General features: G+C 53.1%; 2 protein-coding genes across 6 annotated transcripts in view; one reads left to right on the top strand and one right to left on the bottom strand.

The window, feature by feature from the left end:
- The first annotated feature begins 930 nt into the window (after positions 1–930).
- Positions 931–7555, top strand: Shfl (shiftless antiviral inhibitor of ribosomal frameshifting). 2 transcript variants are annotated; one of them, XM_029554527.1, is made up of 8 exons: positions 931–1260; positions 1756–1879; positions 2002–2051; positions 3877–3915; positions 4065–4214; positions 5495–5598; positions 5804–5865; positions 6854–7555. In XM_029554527.1, the coding sequence occupies exons 1-8, from the start codon at positions 1240–1242 to the stop codon at positions 7072–7074; spliced, it is 771 nt and encodes a 256-aa protein (XP_029410387.1). In that variant the 5' UTR covers positions 931–1239; the 3' UTR covers positions 7075–7555. The 2 variants fall into 2 exon arrangements, with proteins under 2 accessions (XP_029410387.1, XP_008848293.1); XM_008850071.2 differs by having other exon boundaries at positions 932–1260; positions 5711–5865.
- The window catches only part of Angptl6 (angiopoietin like 6), an 8339-nt gene continuing 289 nt past the window's right edge, over positions 7111–15160 (bottom strand). The window contains exons 1-7 of one of the 4 annotated variants that reach the window (XM_008850073.3): positions 13065–13162; positions 11304–11582; positions 11024–11143; positions 9990–10167; positions 8610–8797; positions 8263–8533; positions 7111–7393 (exon numbers count right to left, since the gene is read on the bottom strand). In XM_008850073.3, the coding sequence (XP_008848295.1) occupies positions 7203–7393; positions 8263–8533; positions 8610–8797; positions 9990–10167; positions 11024–11143; positions 11304–11576 (1221 nt within the window). In that variant the 5' untranslated portion in view covers positions 11577–11582; positions 13065–13162 and the 3' untranslated portion in view covers positions 7111–7202. Of the gene's footprint in view, positions 7394–8262; positions 8534–8609; positions 8798–9989; positions 10168–11023; positions 11144–11303; positions 11583–13064; positions 13163–15160 lie in introns of those variants that run through there. The other 3 variants (XM_029554526.1, XM_008850074.3, XM_008850075.3) reach the window with 3 other exon arrangements.

The raw sequence follows: 15160 nt of genomic DNA, 5'->3' as shown, positions 1-15160 counted from the left end.
GAAGTCTCAGTTTCCTTCTCTGGAAAATGGGCATGCCTGTCACCCCAGAATTTGAGGGCAAGGTAAATTTGAGGTCAGCCAGGCTACAGAAGGAGTTCCAGGTCTATCTTGGCTAAAGTGACCTCAAAACAACAGCCACAAAAATAATAAGGCTGGTGACATAGCTCAGCAGGTTCACATGCCTGAGGACCTGAGTTCAATTCCTGGGACCCACATGGTGAGAGACCTGAGGCCCATAAGTTGTATTCTGACATCCACACATGCACATGCACGCACATACAAATAAATAAATGTAACTTTTTTAAATGCTTAGGTTTAAGTTAATAATAAATAAATAAATTCCCCATGTGGGTCCTGGGGATTGAACTCAAATGGTCAATCTTAGCAGCAAGCTCTTTTTACCCACTGAGCCCTCTCCCTGGCCCTATTTGTTCATTTATTTCTCGTGGTTTTTCTCTGAACATTTATTGATTGGTTGATTGAGAGAGAGAGAGAGAGAGAGAGAGAGAGAGAGAGAGAGAGAGAGCAGTGTGAGTCAGAGGACAACTTGTGGAAGTTGGGTTGGTTGTCTACTTCCACCACGTGGGTCTTGAAGATCAAACTCAGGTCCTCAGGCTTGGTGGCAAGCCCCCTAACCTGCCGAGCCATGTCGCCAGCCTTAGTATCTTCGCTGCTGTTTTGAGGCAGGGTCTCAGTCTAGCCCAGGCTGACCTGGAATTCCCTCTGAGGCCTGGCTCTCCAAGTGCTGGGGTGACAGGTATGCCCATTTTACAGAATAGGAAACTGAGACCCAATGAGCTGGGTGGGGGAGGATGTTGCTGGGGTCTGGGGGAAGGGGAGGAGGAGAAGGAGGAGCGCAGGGGAGAACGGAGACCCGCAGGCAGTCGCACAGTGCGGCCCCGCCCCCACGGGGGACGTGCAGACGCGGACCCCGCGCAGCGTGGGGACATGTGACCGACTGCAGAGGCCGCGCTGCATCCCGGCCCGGGCCGCCGCTACTGCGCAGGACGAGGGGACCCGTAAGCACCAAGCAAGGAGCACCGAGCGGGAAGCACCAAGCAGGGAGCACCAAGCGTGCAGCACCGAGTGGGCTGTACCGAGCCGGCCGCGGGTGCAGAGGCGGGGTCCCCAGCATCCCGGAGAACCGAAACCGAAAGAGAGGGTCCGGTAGGGAAGGCGGAGCTGCAGCGGGTGCCGCCCCAGCTGTGCGCGGCCGGAGGACCAGGTGCACAGGCCACCATGGCCCAGGATGGCGTGGAGGTAGGAGAGGCCGCGGGGATGCTCTGGGCGCTGCGGGGAGGGCGCCAGGGGCGGGGACACCCCACGCATCCTCCGCACACCCCTGTCCCTGGGGGCTCCCTGGGGGGCGAACAGCACCTCCCACATCCCTTGAGCTGTGATGTCCTCTCTTCCGCATCCCCAGATTCAGTAGAGGCTGCAGGGTCAGAGATCACAAGACAAAGTCGGGGGATGGGTGACCTGTCTTGCTTCCTACTACAGGGACAAACGCCCCCAAACCCCAAATCGACAGCCCAGAGATTGGGGCCTGCGCCGCGGTCCCCACCCTCCCCCAATGCCCCAGGAGGACTTTGGATTTTTCCAGGAAATGGCTTAAAGGGAAAGACGGGGGAGGGATGCGCAGTCCAAAAACCGGAATCAAGTTCAGGCCGCGAGGGTGATACTTGAGGCGGGTAGGGGAGCTCCGCTCTCGGGATCTCCCCTCCCCATAACTGTTCCCTCTTGGCCCGACCCCAGTTGGAAAAGAGCGTCAGGCGCCTCCGGGAGAAGTTTCATGGAAAAGTGTCCCCCAAGAAAGCGGGAGCACTTATGAGGAAATTTGGCAGCGACCACACTGGAGTGGGGCGCTCTATCGTGTACGGTGAGTGAGCCCTGAGTGGGCGGAACCCCGCGCCGTGGGAGGCGGGGAGTTTGAGGAGAGGCTTTCCACCACCTGCAACTCCCACACACCCTTCAAGAGCCCTTTGCTTATTCTCTCTCCAGGTGTCAAACAGAAAGATGGACAGGAGTTGAGTAATGACCTGGACGCCCAGGTAACCTGCGGAGGGGGTTAAAAGGAGCCAGAATAGAGGGGATCCCCCTTCCTCTTCAGCAGCAGGAACCAACCACTACGTGGGGACCCAGCCTCTGGGCTTTCTTATATTTTATTTTGATTTTTAAAACAGGGTCTCTCTGTAGCCCCAGTTGATCTGGTACTCACTATGTAGACCAGGCTGGCTTCAATCTCACAGAGATCCACCTGCCTTTGTGTCCCAGGTGCTGGGATTAAAGGTGTGCACCACCATGCTGGGCTCCTTCACTTTGTCAGCTCAATCTGAAGCCTGCAAACAGTAGGCACTCATTATGTGTTCATTGTTGGACACGGAAGAGACAGGTCAGATAAGGAGATTAGGGAGTATGGTGGGCCCTCCCTGGAGGAGGTGAGGGGAGACTTTCCAGGAAAAAGGAAGTAGCCTTCCTTTGCACAAGAAGAAAAGCTGGGCTGAGTTGGAATGTGGGGGGAGGGAGGTGGCTGCAGAGAAAAGGGACAGAAGCAAGGGAAGGGTGGACCAGGGAATGAAGGACTGAATAATGAAATATGATCATTTTAACGCCTAGCTTCGGTGGCTGGTACCCTGTGTGTTTTTATTTTTTGTGTATAAGTGTTTTACCTACATATATATGCGCCTGTGCCATGTAATGCCCGAGGAGGCCAGAAGAGGACATTGGATCCCCTGGAACTGGAGTTACAGTTGTTAGCTGCAGTGTGGGTGCTGAGAACCGAACCTAGGTCCTCTGCAAGAGCAGCCAGTGCTCTTAACCACTGAACCAGCTCTCTAGCCCCACAGTCCTGTTATTTATACAAGAACTCTGAGCTCCAAAGTGATGCTATCTCACATCAGGTTCCTGTGGCCAGAAGGTGGCTGGTGGAATTCAAACTCTAGCCACTTGGAACTGGAGTCTGGGCTCTGAGAAGCCCTTCTGTGAGGACTCAGGTGGAGAGAGGGGCTTGCCCACCATCGGACAGCTGGGAACCATAGAGCTGCCATTCAGACCTGCAACCAGCTGATTCGAGTTCTCAAACCCCAGAGCCTTTGAAAGTCATGTGACCTATGGTCTATCGCGCTGGCTCAGCAGTTAAGAGCACTTGGCTGCTCTTGCAGAGGACCAGGGTTTGTTCCCAGCACCCAAATGGCAGCTAACAACTGTCCATAACTCCAGTTCCAGGGGCTCTGACACCCTCTTCTGACCTCTGTGGACACTGCACAAATGTGCATATAAGCACATATAGACATACACGTAATATTTTTAAACATTTTTCTTCTTTAAAGCCACCTGGCCTCAAAAAGGCCTGTTGCAGCCTCTTAACAGAGAAGGCTTCCAGGGGTCTGGGTTGTTCAACTGGTCACACTTGCTGAGAATGGTCTGATTCTGGACCTGTTTCCCCATCTGGAAAATGGGAAAAACAAATGTGTTCACTTTGAAGGGGTATTTGGGGGTTGTTAAGTTTTACAATACTAGATAATGAGTCTGGGACTTAATGCAATAGGCAGGGGTCTACTGCTGAGCCTCGCCTGAGCCTTCTGTTTACTTCCTAAGACTGCACCTTACTTTGTAGCTGTGTCTAGTCTTGAAGTTGTGATCCTCCTGCCTTAGCTTCCCAAGGATCTTGAATGCCAGGTCTGCACCACAGGGCTTGGCTCAGTAGCAATTTGAAAAGCTGAGAGCACCCACTGGCCCTCAGCAACAGGCACATTGGGTGACACTGGGAAACACTGGCTCCACATAGAGCCAGGGCCCTGTGTCCCCATCTGGGAGCCCCAGGTGTGGAGGCCTGTGAGCCCCAGTTTCCACCCCACCCCGTATCTCTTCCCTCAGGACCCACCGGAGGACATGAAACAGGATCGGGACATCCAGGTTCGTTAGTGGCTGGGACAAGGCAGGGTGTGGGTATGGAAGAGATACTGGCAGACACACATCCATAGGCCAGCCAGGAGGAAGAGTGTTCATTAGGGATAAGATGCCGAGTCACTGAGGAGGTGACCCACTCTCATCCTATGTCACAGGCAGTGGCCACCTCACTCCTGCCCCTGACAGAGGCCAACCTGCGCATGTTTCAGCGAGCCCAGGATGACCTCATTCCTGCTGTGGACCGCCAGTTTGCCTGCTCGTCCTGTGACCATGTGTGGTGGCGCCGGGTACCCCAAAGGAAGGAGGTGACAAGGCCAGATGTCACATGATGATTCTGAACCTCACTCCTGAGCCCTGTTTAGAAACTAGATTTCTTAAAGTTTTTATGTGTATGAGGGTTTTGCCTGCATGTATGTAAGTGCACCATGTGCATGCACTGCCCACAGAGGCCAGAAGAGGGCGTCAGTTCCCCAAAACTGAAGTTACAGAGGTTGTTAGCCGCCATGTGGGTGCTGGGAACCAACCTGGGTCCTCTGCAAGAGCAGCCAGTGCTCTTAATCACTGAGCCAGCTCTCCAGCCTGTCCTCTTTCTTTTTTGGTTGCTATTGGTATTTGATTTTTGATTTTGTTGTTTCCTTTTCCAGACTATGCAGCCTGGAACTCACTATGTAGACCAGGCTGGCCTCAAACTCACAATCTTCCTGCCTCTGCCTCCCTAGTGCTGGGATTAAAGGGAATACCACCACTCCCAGCTGGCTGATGGGTTGGTTCCCCCCCACACACATAGCCCAGGCTAGCCTCAAACTCCCGAGGATGACCTTGAATTCTAGATCCTCCTGCCTCCACCTTCTGCTATCTTCTGATTATGGGGACAACAGGCATGCGCCACAATGCCCGGTCTATGTGGTACTAGGGATAAACCCTGGGCTTCATGCGTGCTAGGTGAGCATTCTACCAACTAAGTTGCAAGCACTCTGCCCACTGAACTGCAAGTACTCTAACAACTGAGATATTATCACTATGCCCACTATTTATCAGTGTGATGCCAGGGATGTAACTCAGGGCCTCCCACATTACAAAAGCACTCTACCAATCTTCTGCCCTCAGCCAGGTCAACTTCTCAGTGTTGAATGCAACTTGTTGGCACTTGAAATTGAGAGGTGAAGCCCTAGGCTTTGACAACTGGTGCAGAAATCAAACCTGACTCCCCAAAGTACAACTTCATACCTGACATCCTAGCCTCTTTGCATTATTAGTGTGTTTCTAATGAGACCTTAGCCAAGCCTGGGTTGGAGCTCAGTGGATAGAGTGCTTCTGGCTCAGTAGGCACAGAGCTTGCCTGGCATGCACAAGGTCCTGGGTTCATCCCCAGCACTGCACAAACCAGAGGTGACACACTTCTGTGGTCGCAGTAATTGGGAGGTGGAGGCAGAAGATCAGGAGTTCATGGTCATCCTTGGCTACATAGTGAGTTCAGAGCCAGCCTGGGTTAGGTGAGTCCCCATCTCAGCTTCTTTCACAGGGCATGGGGGAGTGCCGTCACTGCCTGCCTTGACAGCTGTAGGTCCCCCTTTCCATCCCTAAGGTCTCACGGTGTCGCCAGTGTCGTAAGCGATACGATCCGGTACCAAATGACAAGATGTGGGGCCTGGCTGAGTTCCACTGCCCAAAGTGTCGGCATAACTTCCGGTGAGGACCTAGATGACCCAGACTACCCCATCTGTGTACCCCACAACCCTATCCCCCCACCCCTCTTCGCATGCCCCATCCCCCAGACCCCCACAGCCTTGTGCACCCCCAGGGGCTGGGCACAGATGGGGTCCCAATCACCATGCTACGGGTGCGGCTTCCCGGTATATCCCACTCGGATCCTCCCCCCACGCTGGGACCACAGCACAGATAGGCGCAGCACCCACACCCACTCGTGCTCTGCTGCAGACTGCTACAACCGCAGAGGTGAGTACAGGTCCCTGAGCCTGCGTCCCTCTGAGCCTGCGTCCTCCTGAATTTGTGTCCTCAGTCTATTCCCGAGTCTGTGTCCCCAACCCTGTGTCTGTTTACCCTGAGTCTGTTTCACAACCCCTCAAGACAGTATCCGCCTGTGTCTGTCTCCAAGTCTGTAAACCCTGAGTTTGTCCCCCTATGTCTGTTTCACCCCCAGTGTGTCCCCTCAGTCTGTGGCCCACACTGTGTGCCCCCAAGTTTGTGTCCCCCTTTGTCTGTGTCATGTCCCAAAGTGTGGCCCCTATATCTGCCCCCCCAGTTTGTGTCCCCCCACCATGTCTGTTTCCCGAGTCTGCCTCAAGTGTGTGTCCCTGAGCTGTGTCCTGTTTGTTCCTCCTACATGTGTCCCCCAGTCTGTCCCTAGTCTTTGTCTTCCAGAGTCTGTCCCAAGTTTGTCCCCAAGTCTGTGCCTCATTGAGTTTGTGTCCGCCCCATGTCTCCCGAGTCTGTTTCACCGCCCCCCAAGTGTGTATCCTTTAAGTCCATGCCTTCTCAGTCCCCCAGTCTGTGCGCCCCTGAGTCTGTGTCTCCCCTTTTCTGTGTGGCCCAAGAGTCTCTGCCTCCTGAGTCTCTGCCCTGGAGTCTGCCTCCCCCAGTCTGTGTCCCTGGAGTCTTCATATCCCCAAGTCTGTGTCCCCGAGTCTGTATTCCCCATGTGGGACTTTGTCCAGCCCTGGGCTGTTACCTCTCCTCTCTCAGACCCCCATGGCTTCCCAGTGCCCAGCCGTCTAGCCTTGCCCACCCTTGCGGTTCTGACACTGCAGCCGAGGTCCCCACGGTCTCTGCCTCCGCAGTTGTTTTTGTCCCCACTTAAATACACAACTTTGACATCTGTAAACTGCTTGCAGCTCTGCCCCCCATACTGTATGGTCCCCCTACAGAGCCCTAGTGCCCCATCACCTCCAGGGTCTCACAGGACCTTTACGACTCTTTCTCCCAGAACCCCATGTCCCCGGGACCTCCTGTGCACACCCAAAGAGCCGCAAACAGAACCACCTCCCCAAAGTCCTGCACCCCAGCACCCCACACATCAGCAGTGGCTCCACAGTGGCCACATGTCTGAGCCAGGGTGGCCTCCTGGATGACCTGGACCATCTCATCCTCGAGGACCTGAAGGAGGAGGAGGAGGAAGACCAGGAGGATGGCACGCCCCAGGAGTGACCATGGCCAGTATACACAGGAGCAAACCAGACACGGTGTGTGGAAACCTTGTGTTGCTATAAGATGGGAGTTCAAGACTAGAGAGAGACCCCCCCCCTCAAGACCTAAGGGGACAGACAGGAACACAGTCACAGCTGCACCAGCCGGGTGAGCATGGCAGCCTTCTTTAGAGAGTACGCTCCCCCACGGAACTCGGCCCAGTAGACACCATCCTGGTAGCGGCTCCGGTAGTGGCCCCCATGGTGCCACACACCATTGAGGTTAGAGTGGGCACAGGCGTGGTACCACCAACCACCACGATGGTACAGTGCGCAGTTACCTGAGGGGAGAAGACAGTTGGTGTCCCCACCAAATAAAAGTCTCTACCAGCACCTCTTTGTAGGCATCCCTCTCCCAATCATACTGAATAGAAGCCCTGATCCTCCATCTCCATATCAAATAAAAGGCTCTGGCTTCTCACTTTCTTCTTCAGAGTAATATACTTAATGTGCTATCTCCTTACCAAAATATAAGTCATGCCTTTCCCATCTTTTCTGCAAAGTGATAGTCTAGCACTCATTTCTTGGGGGGAGGGGGAATTCTTGGATTCCTTTATAATAAAAAGAGCCTGTCCTGGGTGAGATGGCACACACTTTTATTCCCAGCACTCAAGAGGCAGAGGCAGATCTGAGTTCAAAGTCAGCCTGGTCTACATGGTGAGTTCCAAGCCAGGTGGAGTTATATAGTGAGACCCATAAGACCCTGTCTCAAAATAAATAATACAAGTCTAGGCTGGGAATGTAGCTCAGTGCTGACTCATGTGGCCCTAGAGTCAAATCCCAGTCCTGCCCCACCAGCACCACTGCCTAAAAAGAAGTCCTAGTCTTTTACTCTCTGCCCTAGTACAGGGCACCTAACTCTTGGCTCATCAGAGAAGAAAAGGGCTCTTATCCCTTCATCAGAATAATGAAAGTCCCTTGTTCTCTAGTCAGCCTAGAAGCTTCAGCCTAGAAGTTTCCTCACTGTGAAAGGGAAATTTCTTTTTGAGACAGGGTCTCCACTATAGTATATAACCCAAGGATGACCTCAAATTCCTGACTCTCCTACCTCCACCTCCCCACCTTACCAAGAGAAACTTAACTGCTTTTCATTCCCTTATCACAATTGGAGCCCCACCTCCCTACCCTCCCACCAGAAAAAAGTTCTTACCAGAATAGGAGTCTCGGTCTCTATCAACGGTGCTGAAGGGCCTGTCATTGTGCCAGGAGAGGGAGTCACCAGCATCCCCATGGTATTGACCAAGCCGCAGGCGGTAGTGGTCGCTCTCGGGCTCCAATGAGAAATTGTCATAGTGGGCACGTGCCCCGCGACCCCCCCAGTCCTGCAGAAGCACCAGCAGCTCGTGGTCCCCGCGGCTGGTCAGCTGGTACACAGGTTCCAAGCCCAGCCAGTACTCCCCGTCAGGCCTCCCGAAGCCCACCTGAATAGGCAGGGGGGTCAGAAACGGGTTTGCACTACTCAGCAGGACCCCTAAAACCCTCACCACAAAGGCCCACCTTATAGTGCTGCCAGTTGGTGAAGAAGTTGACAGAGCCATCTTGCCGCCGCTGGATGACGGTCCAGCCTCCACCCTCCTGTTGCTGTTCACACCACACAGACACCACACGCCGGCCTAGCCTCAGTTCATACACTCCACTCTGCCTATGGCCTGCCCCATGGGCCTCTGCACAATCCCGCCATGGGCCTGTGGAAAAAAGGACATGGTGAGGCACAGCCTGGGCCAACCAATCTTACTGGATTAAGAGTCCTGATTCTCACAAGTCCCCTCATCCAAATAAAAGTCATCTTTCTTTGCCTTCCCCTGAATAAAGAGGATTCCCTTACCAGAGTAAGTCCTTCTCTCACTCTAAGAAGTCTGGGCTTCTGTGGCCTCTTCACTAGAAATAGGAGTCCTGAATGTGGTTCTCTGAGCCTACCCAATTTCCCACCAAAGTAGCAGTCCTAAATGTGCCATATCCTCAAAGTAAGAGAGTCTCTGCTAGGTGCAGTGGCATATGCCTTTAAGCTCTTGAGAATCAAAGACAGGCAGATCTCTGAGTTTGAGGCCAGCCTGGGCTACACGGTAAGTTCCAGGCCAGCTGGGGCTACAGGAAGTCACTGTCTCAAAACACCATAGTAGGGCTGGAGAGATGGCTCAGTGGTTAAGAACACTGGCTGTTCTTGCAGAAGACCCAGGTTTGAATCCCAAAACCCACGTGGCAGCTAACAACTGTTAACTCCAGTTCCAGGGGATCTGACAGCCTCCTCTGTCCTCCGCAGGCATTGCACAACACGGGTGCACTTACCTACATGCAGGCAATACACGCATACACATAAAATAAAAATAGTAACATTTTTTTAAAAAAACCACCATAGTAAGAAGACTAGTTTTGTTTGGTGCATGTGTGTTGGTAGGTATGTAACCCTGGACCCTGATTCTAGGCAGGTGCTCCACCACTGAGCCACATCTCCAGCCTCCTGTTTTTCTTATTAAAAAAACAAAAACAAAAAAAACTCAGTAAGAATCCTAGGGTTTGGAGCAATGGCTCAGCAGTTAAGAGCACTGGCTACTCTTTCAGAGGACCAGGGTTCAGTTCCCAGCACCCTCATGGTGGCTAACAACTGTCATTAACTCCAGTTCCAGGGGATCTGATGCCTTCTGGCCTCTATGGGCATTACATGACACTGGTGCACTTACATATATGTGAGCAAAACACACACAAAATGAATAAAAAATTTTTTAAAGATCCTTTCTTGTCCCTTAATCAGAATAAGAGCCTCATTTTCCTGCAGTCCTCACACTATGAGCCAAATCCTGACTCATATTTCCTTCTACCCACAGGCACTGGGAACCCCTGGCTCCTCACCCACCTCCCCACAGCCTTGCCTCGACTTACCCACTGGCCTGGTGGGGACAGCCAGGTGCCCCACAGGCAGAGGAGAAGTCACAGGCCCCTGCTGTCTCAGGCTCTGGTCTCCCTGGTGCTCTGGGGCTGGGTCCCGCCTCCTGCTGGTATTGCTGGCCCCTCCAACTAGACTGATGGGAACCACCGGTGCCAGGGGCGGTGGCAGGACCTGGGGCCACAGAGTCAGATAGGATTGTGTATGTGAACCTCCTCCCCCAGGCCTGCTTGGAGGAAGGTTGGTGGATAAAATCTCCAGCCATCCAAATAGAAAGGCAGGGGCATATCCCAGCAGCCACACTCATCCTACTGAAAGACCAGCTCTGGGCTTTTTGTTGTTGCTGGTGGCAGAGTTGTACGTGTTGCAAAGCCTCATGTACACAAGTTCCGAGACCAAAGAACATTGCGTGTCCTGCTCTATCACTTTTCCTTGTTCCTTTAGAACAGGTTCTCTCAAAAGCCAGGCCTAGTAGTGGCGCAAGCCTTTAATCCCAACACTCTGGAGACAGAGGCAGGCGGAGCTATGTGAGTTCCAGGCCATCTGGGGCTATAAGAAAAAAAGAAAAAAAAAAAAAAAAGCCAGGCCTTTAATTCCAGCACTCAGGACGCAGAGAGGCAGGCGGATCTCATCGAGGCCAGACTCCTCTACATAGCGAGTTCCAGGCCAGCTGTGGCTACAGGGATACCCTGTCTTAAAAAAATAAAATAATGAGGGCCGGGAGTGGTGGCGCAGGAGGAGTGATCCTGAGGATCTCTGTGAGTTCAAGGCCAGCTTGGTCTACATAGTGAGTTCCGGGCCAGCTGGGGCTACAGGGAGACCCTGTCTCAAAAAGACAAAAAAAAAAAAAAAACTTTAAAAATAGTCCATCTTTGTGCTTCATGTGATCATAAAGTACATGAGCATCGGCTGTGTGAATACTCACCTCCAGTGAGTGCTCAATAGACTCACATGTGACCTACGCCAAGAGCGTGAGGGGCTGGGTGGATTCGAATTCCGGTGTGCGGATGGAAGACACGGCGGTGCATACCTGTTGCTGCGACCCGGAGGGCAGGCGCTCCAGGCGGGCGAGGACACCACCCTGCCGGGCCACCAGCTGCGCCAGCTCCTCCAACTTCCTCTCCAGCTGCTGCCAGCGCGTCACCTGCGCCTGGGTGAACAAGGAGCACAGCTGCAGGAGCAAACCCCGCCCACACAGGACGCCGCTCCGCCCCTGCAAGGAACTGTCCCCGCAAGGTTCCGCCCACATAAGGACCCCGCCTCGCACAGGCCCCGCCCTGCCCCTTTCCCGGTCCCTGCGCAATGAGCACCTCATCGGTGTGGGTGCGGTCCTCCTTTATCCTAAGGAGCTCCTGTAGCAGCGCCTCCTGGCGACTCACGCGCAGGCGCAGCTCAGCCACCTCGCTGGCGTTGGCGGCCTCTGAGTCCCGCTTTGCTGAGGCGGGGTTGCTCCAGCACACCGCGCCGGTGAAGTTGTGCTGTGGCAGCACGAAGGTGTAGCTGCAGCGCGCACAGCCCGCTCGCGCCCGCCATGCGCAAAGCACCAGCAGCAGCTGCAGCGCGCTCAGCCCGGGAGTCCTCATGGCCACCTGCCGGCGGAGACAGGAGGGATGGATGCAGAGGCCTGCCTCCTGTATGCATGAAACAAGCCTGTTTTGTTTGGGTTTTTTTTTTTTTCTTGAAACGGGGTCTCCCTGTAGCCCCAGCTGGCCTACAACTCGCTATGTAGACCAGGCTGGCCTTGAACTCACAGAGGTCCACCTTTCTCTGCCTCCAGAGTGCTGGGACTAAAGGCGTGTGCCACCACATAGGTAGCCCAGGCTAGCCCCGAGCTCCCTGTGTAACCGAGGATGACCCTGAGTTCTTGATCCGCCTGTCTACCTCCCAAACCAGTGTCCTGCTGCAGAGCTAAAACTACAGCTTACAGTCGTAAATTCTGTAGTCAGAATTGATCAAATCCCTAGGCCTGTCAGCTCATCTGTTCAGAATTCCTCCCTGTCCCCACTGCCTCTCCCAGGCACCACCTGGATTCTATTCGATGTGCATCTGCAGAGCTCAACCACTTTTGTCTGAAAACATCAGACCTGGTCACCTCCTTCCCTCCAGAACCTTCTGTGGCTCCCAGGCCCGCTCTCTGCCACTAGGGACAGTCCCAGCCTTGTTCCATTTCTAATTTAGGGCATGGGCTCACTATGTAGCCCAGGCTGGTCCAGAACTTGAGCTCCTCCTTCCTGACCCTCCCCAGTGCTAAGATGGTGCCACCAAGGCCTGCTTTGCACAGTGTCTTTGACCAGGTAAATATCTGTGGCTGCTTACCCAGCCCTGCAAGGCCCACAGCCAGGCCATCAGATGCCATTCTCCAACACATGGGGAGCCCACACTTTTGAGCGCTTAGTGTGCTCCTGGAACCAGACACATGCACACTGCCTCATGTCAGCACAGTGTTCTGCCACATGAAGTCTGCACAGTTCTGGTCACATACACACACGGAGGGAGGGAGGGAGAGAGGGAGAGTGAGAGAGAGAGAGAGAGAACTATGTAGACCAGGCTGGCCTTGAACTCACAGAGATCCGCCTGCCTCTGCCTCCCCAGTGCTAGGATTAAAGGCATGCACCACCACGGCCAGCTCAACAGACATTTCTTGAGCACCTGTTGTATACCAGGAGCTATTCCAGACCACAGGGGACACTGCCTTAGCTAAAACAGAAAATCCCTGCCCCATCAAGGTCAGACCATAACCAGTGCAAAGGCCTCGGGGTCAGACCTCGTTTTGAATTCTCTCAAAAGAACAAAAAAGGAGGCCTGTGAGGCTGGAATAGAGCAAAAGATGGAATAAACAGAAGACAGAACAGGAAAGTACCAGCTCAAAGCAGGTTGGGCCTGGTGCAGAGGATTTGGGGTTTGGCTCTGAGGTGGATGGGAGCCCTGGAGGGTTCAGGAGCATGGCTACAAGCACCCCCTCCCCAACCTCAAACCTTGGGGCAGAGTCAAGAAACCAGGAAGACTCCCCTCATCCAAGCCAAGAGGGTCTCCCTACAAATAGCATCTATCTCCACCCTCTCACCACTCACAACCAAGATCCGGACTCCAGCAAGGTTTGCAGTGGACACAAGAAATCTGAAGAAGAGCCAAGGGTCTGGAGGACCTCTGAGCTGAAGGTGACAGAGGCTGGAGGGTGAGAAGCAGAGAGAATTGGACACGCCCCCATCCCCCAAGCCTGGGAGTGCAGCAAGTGTAAATATTTAGTATTTCCAGTGTGAGAACCAGACAAAAATGCCAGATCCTCCTGCCTGGGGCTGCCAGAGATGATAACAGAGGCTACTGCCCTCCACACAGAGCGTGGGAGGATGCAGACCCTGGTTGGACCTGTGGGATCCAAGCTCTGACAACCACACCACACATAAAAGGAAAATGGTTAGTATTGGTGAGCACCTGTCTAGTGCTGGGGCACCCTCAAAGACTACGGCTTGGATCTCATACAATCCTAGCAGGCTAGTTGAGGGCATGTATCAATGGTATAGCCCCGGCCCAGAATCCCCCAGTGAGGGGCTTGGGGACATGGCAAAGGGGTAAAGCACTTGCAAAGTCCTAAGTTCATATTTGGTACTGCTAAAAGAGAATGTGCTGAATAGCTTTAGTGTCAACTTGATATACCCAGGTTGAGGAAGCCTCAATTGGGGAATTTCCTTCATTGGACTGGCCTGTGGCCATGTCCATGGGGCACCTTCTTGATTGTTGAGTGACGTGGGAGGGCCCAGCCCACTGTGGGTGGTGTCACCCCTGGGAAGGTGGGCCTGTGTTGTATAAGAAAGCAGGCTGAGCAGGGGCCAGGGGAGCAAGCCAGTAAGCAGCATTCCTCCATGGCCTGTGCTCCAGCTCCTGCCTCCAGGTTCCTGCCCTGAGCTCCTACCTTAGGCTCCTGGATGAACTGTGACCCAGGCTATGTAAGCTAAATAAACTCTTTCCTCCCCAAGTCAGTGTTTTGTCACAGCAATGGAGAAACAAACTAGGACAGAGAACAAAACCAGTAACTACAAAATCCCACAGAGCTGGAAATGAAAAACCAGGTTTCTAACAATTCTGTTAAAAATACTGTCACATGGGCTGTTGAGATGGCTGTGGTGGTTTGAATGAAAATGTCCTCCATAGGCTCCAAGTATTTGGACATTTTGTCCCCAGTTGGTGGCGCTGTTTTGAGAGGGCTTAGAATGTGTAGCTTTTCTGGAGGAAGCATGTCACTGGGGGTGAGCTTAGCGTTCTTATGTCTGCCCAGATCTGGAGTTGCTCTCTTGCTTCCTGTGCCTGCTTGAAGATGTGAGAGCTTAGGTTCTGCTCTTCCTCCAGCCATCTCTGCCGCCATGCCTCCCCACCAAGACGGACTGTAGTTCCCCTGGAACTGTAAGCTCAAATAATTCTTCCTTCTATAAGTTGTTTTGGTCAGCATTTCTATCACAGCAATAGAAACATAACTAATACAATGGCTGAGTGAATGAAGATGCTTGCCATCAAGCCTGACAACCTGATTTCTATCCTTGGGCCCCACTGAAACAATAAACGCTTGCAAAATGTCTTCTGACCTCCACACGGGTGCATGGCATTTGTCAAAATGCACACACAAAAAATAAACTTTTTAGCCAGGCGTGGTGGTGCTCGCCTGTAGTCCCAGCACTTGGGAGGCAGAGGCAGGTGGATCTCTGTGAGTTCAAGGCCAGCCTGGTCTACATAGTGAGTTCCAGGACAGCTGGGGCTACAAGGAGACCCTGTCTCAAAAAGACAAAAAAAAAATAAAATAAAATAAAAAATAAACTTTTTAAAGCTAAAGGAAAATGGGGCTGAGCTGGGTGTGGTGGTGCATGCCTTTAATCCCATGACTCCGGAGGCAGGGGCAGGCAGATTTCTGTGAGTTCCAGGCCAGCCTGGTCTATATAGTGAGTTCCAGGACAGTTGGGGCTACAGGGAGACCCTGTCCAAACAAACAAACAAAAAAAAACCTCCATGCTCCACCTACCAAGGCGTGTTCCACCACGCCCGGCAATAAAAATATTTTTCAAAAGAAAAGAATCACACTGTCTGCGAGAGCAAAAATGAAGAAAATAAAGTGGAGAGTGACTCATTTCATGAATGACACAGGCAGCGACGGGATTCGAACCGACAAATAACTAAAACA

This window comes from Nannospalax galili, unplaced genomic scaffold (assembly GCF_000622305.1).
Source record: "Nannospalax galili isolate Female #2095 unplaced genomic scaffold, S.galili_v1.0 scaffold1685, whole genome shotgun sequence".
Lineage (NCBI taxonomy): Eukaryota > Metazoa > Chordata > Mammalia > Rodentia > Spalacidae > Nannospalax > Nannospalax galili.
Note: the sequence above shows the minus strand (reverse complement) of the source record. Positions and strands in the feature narration are given on the sequence as shown.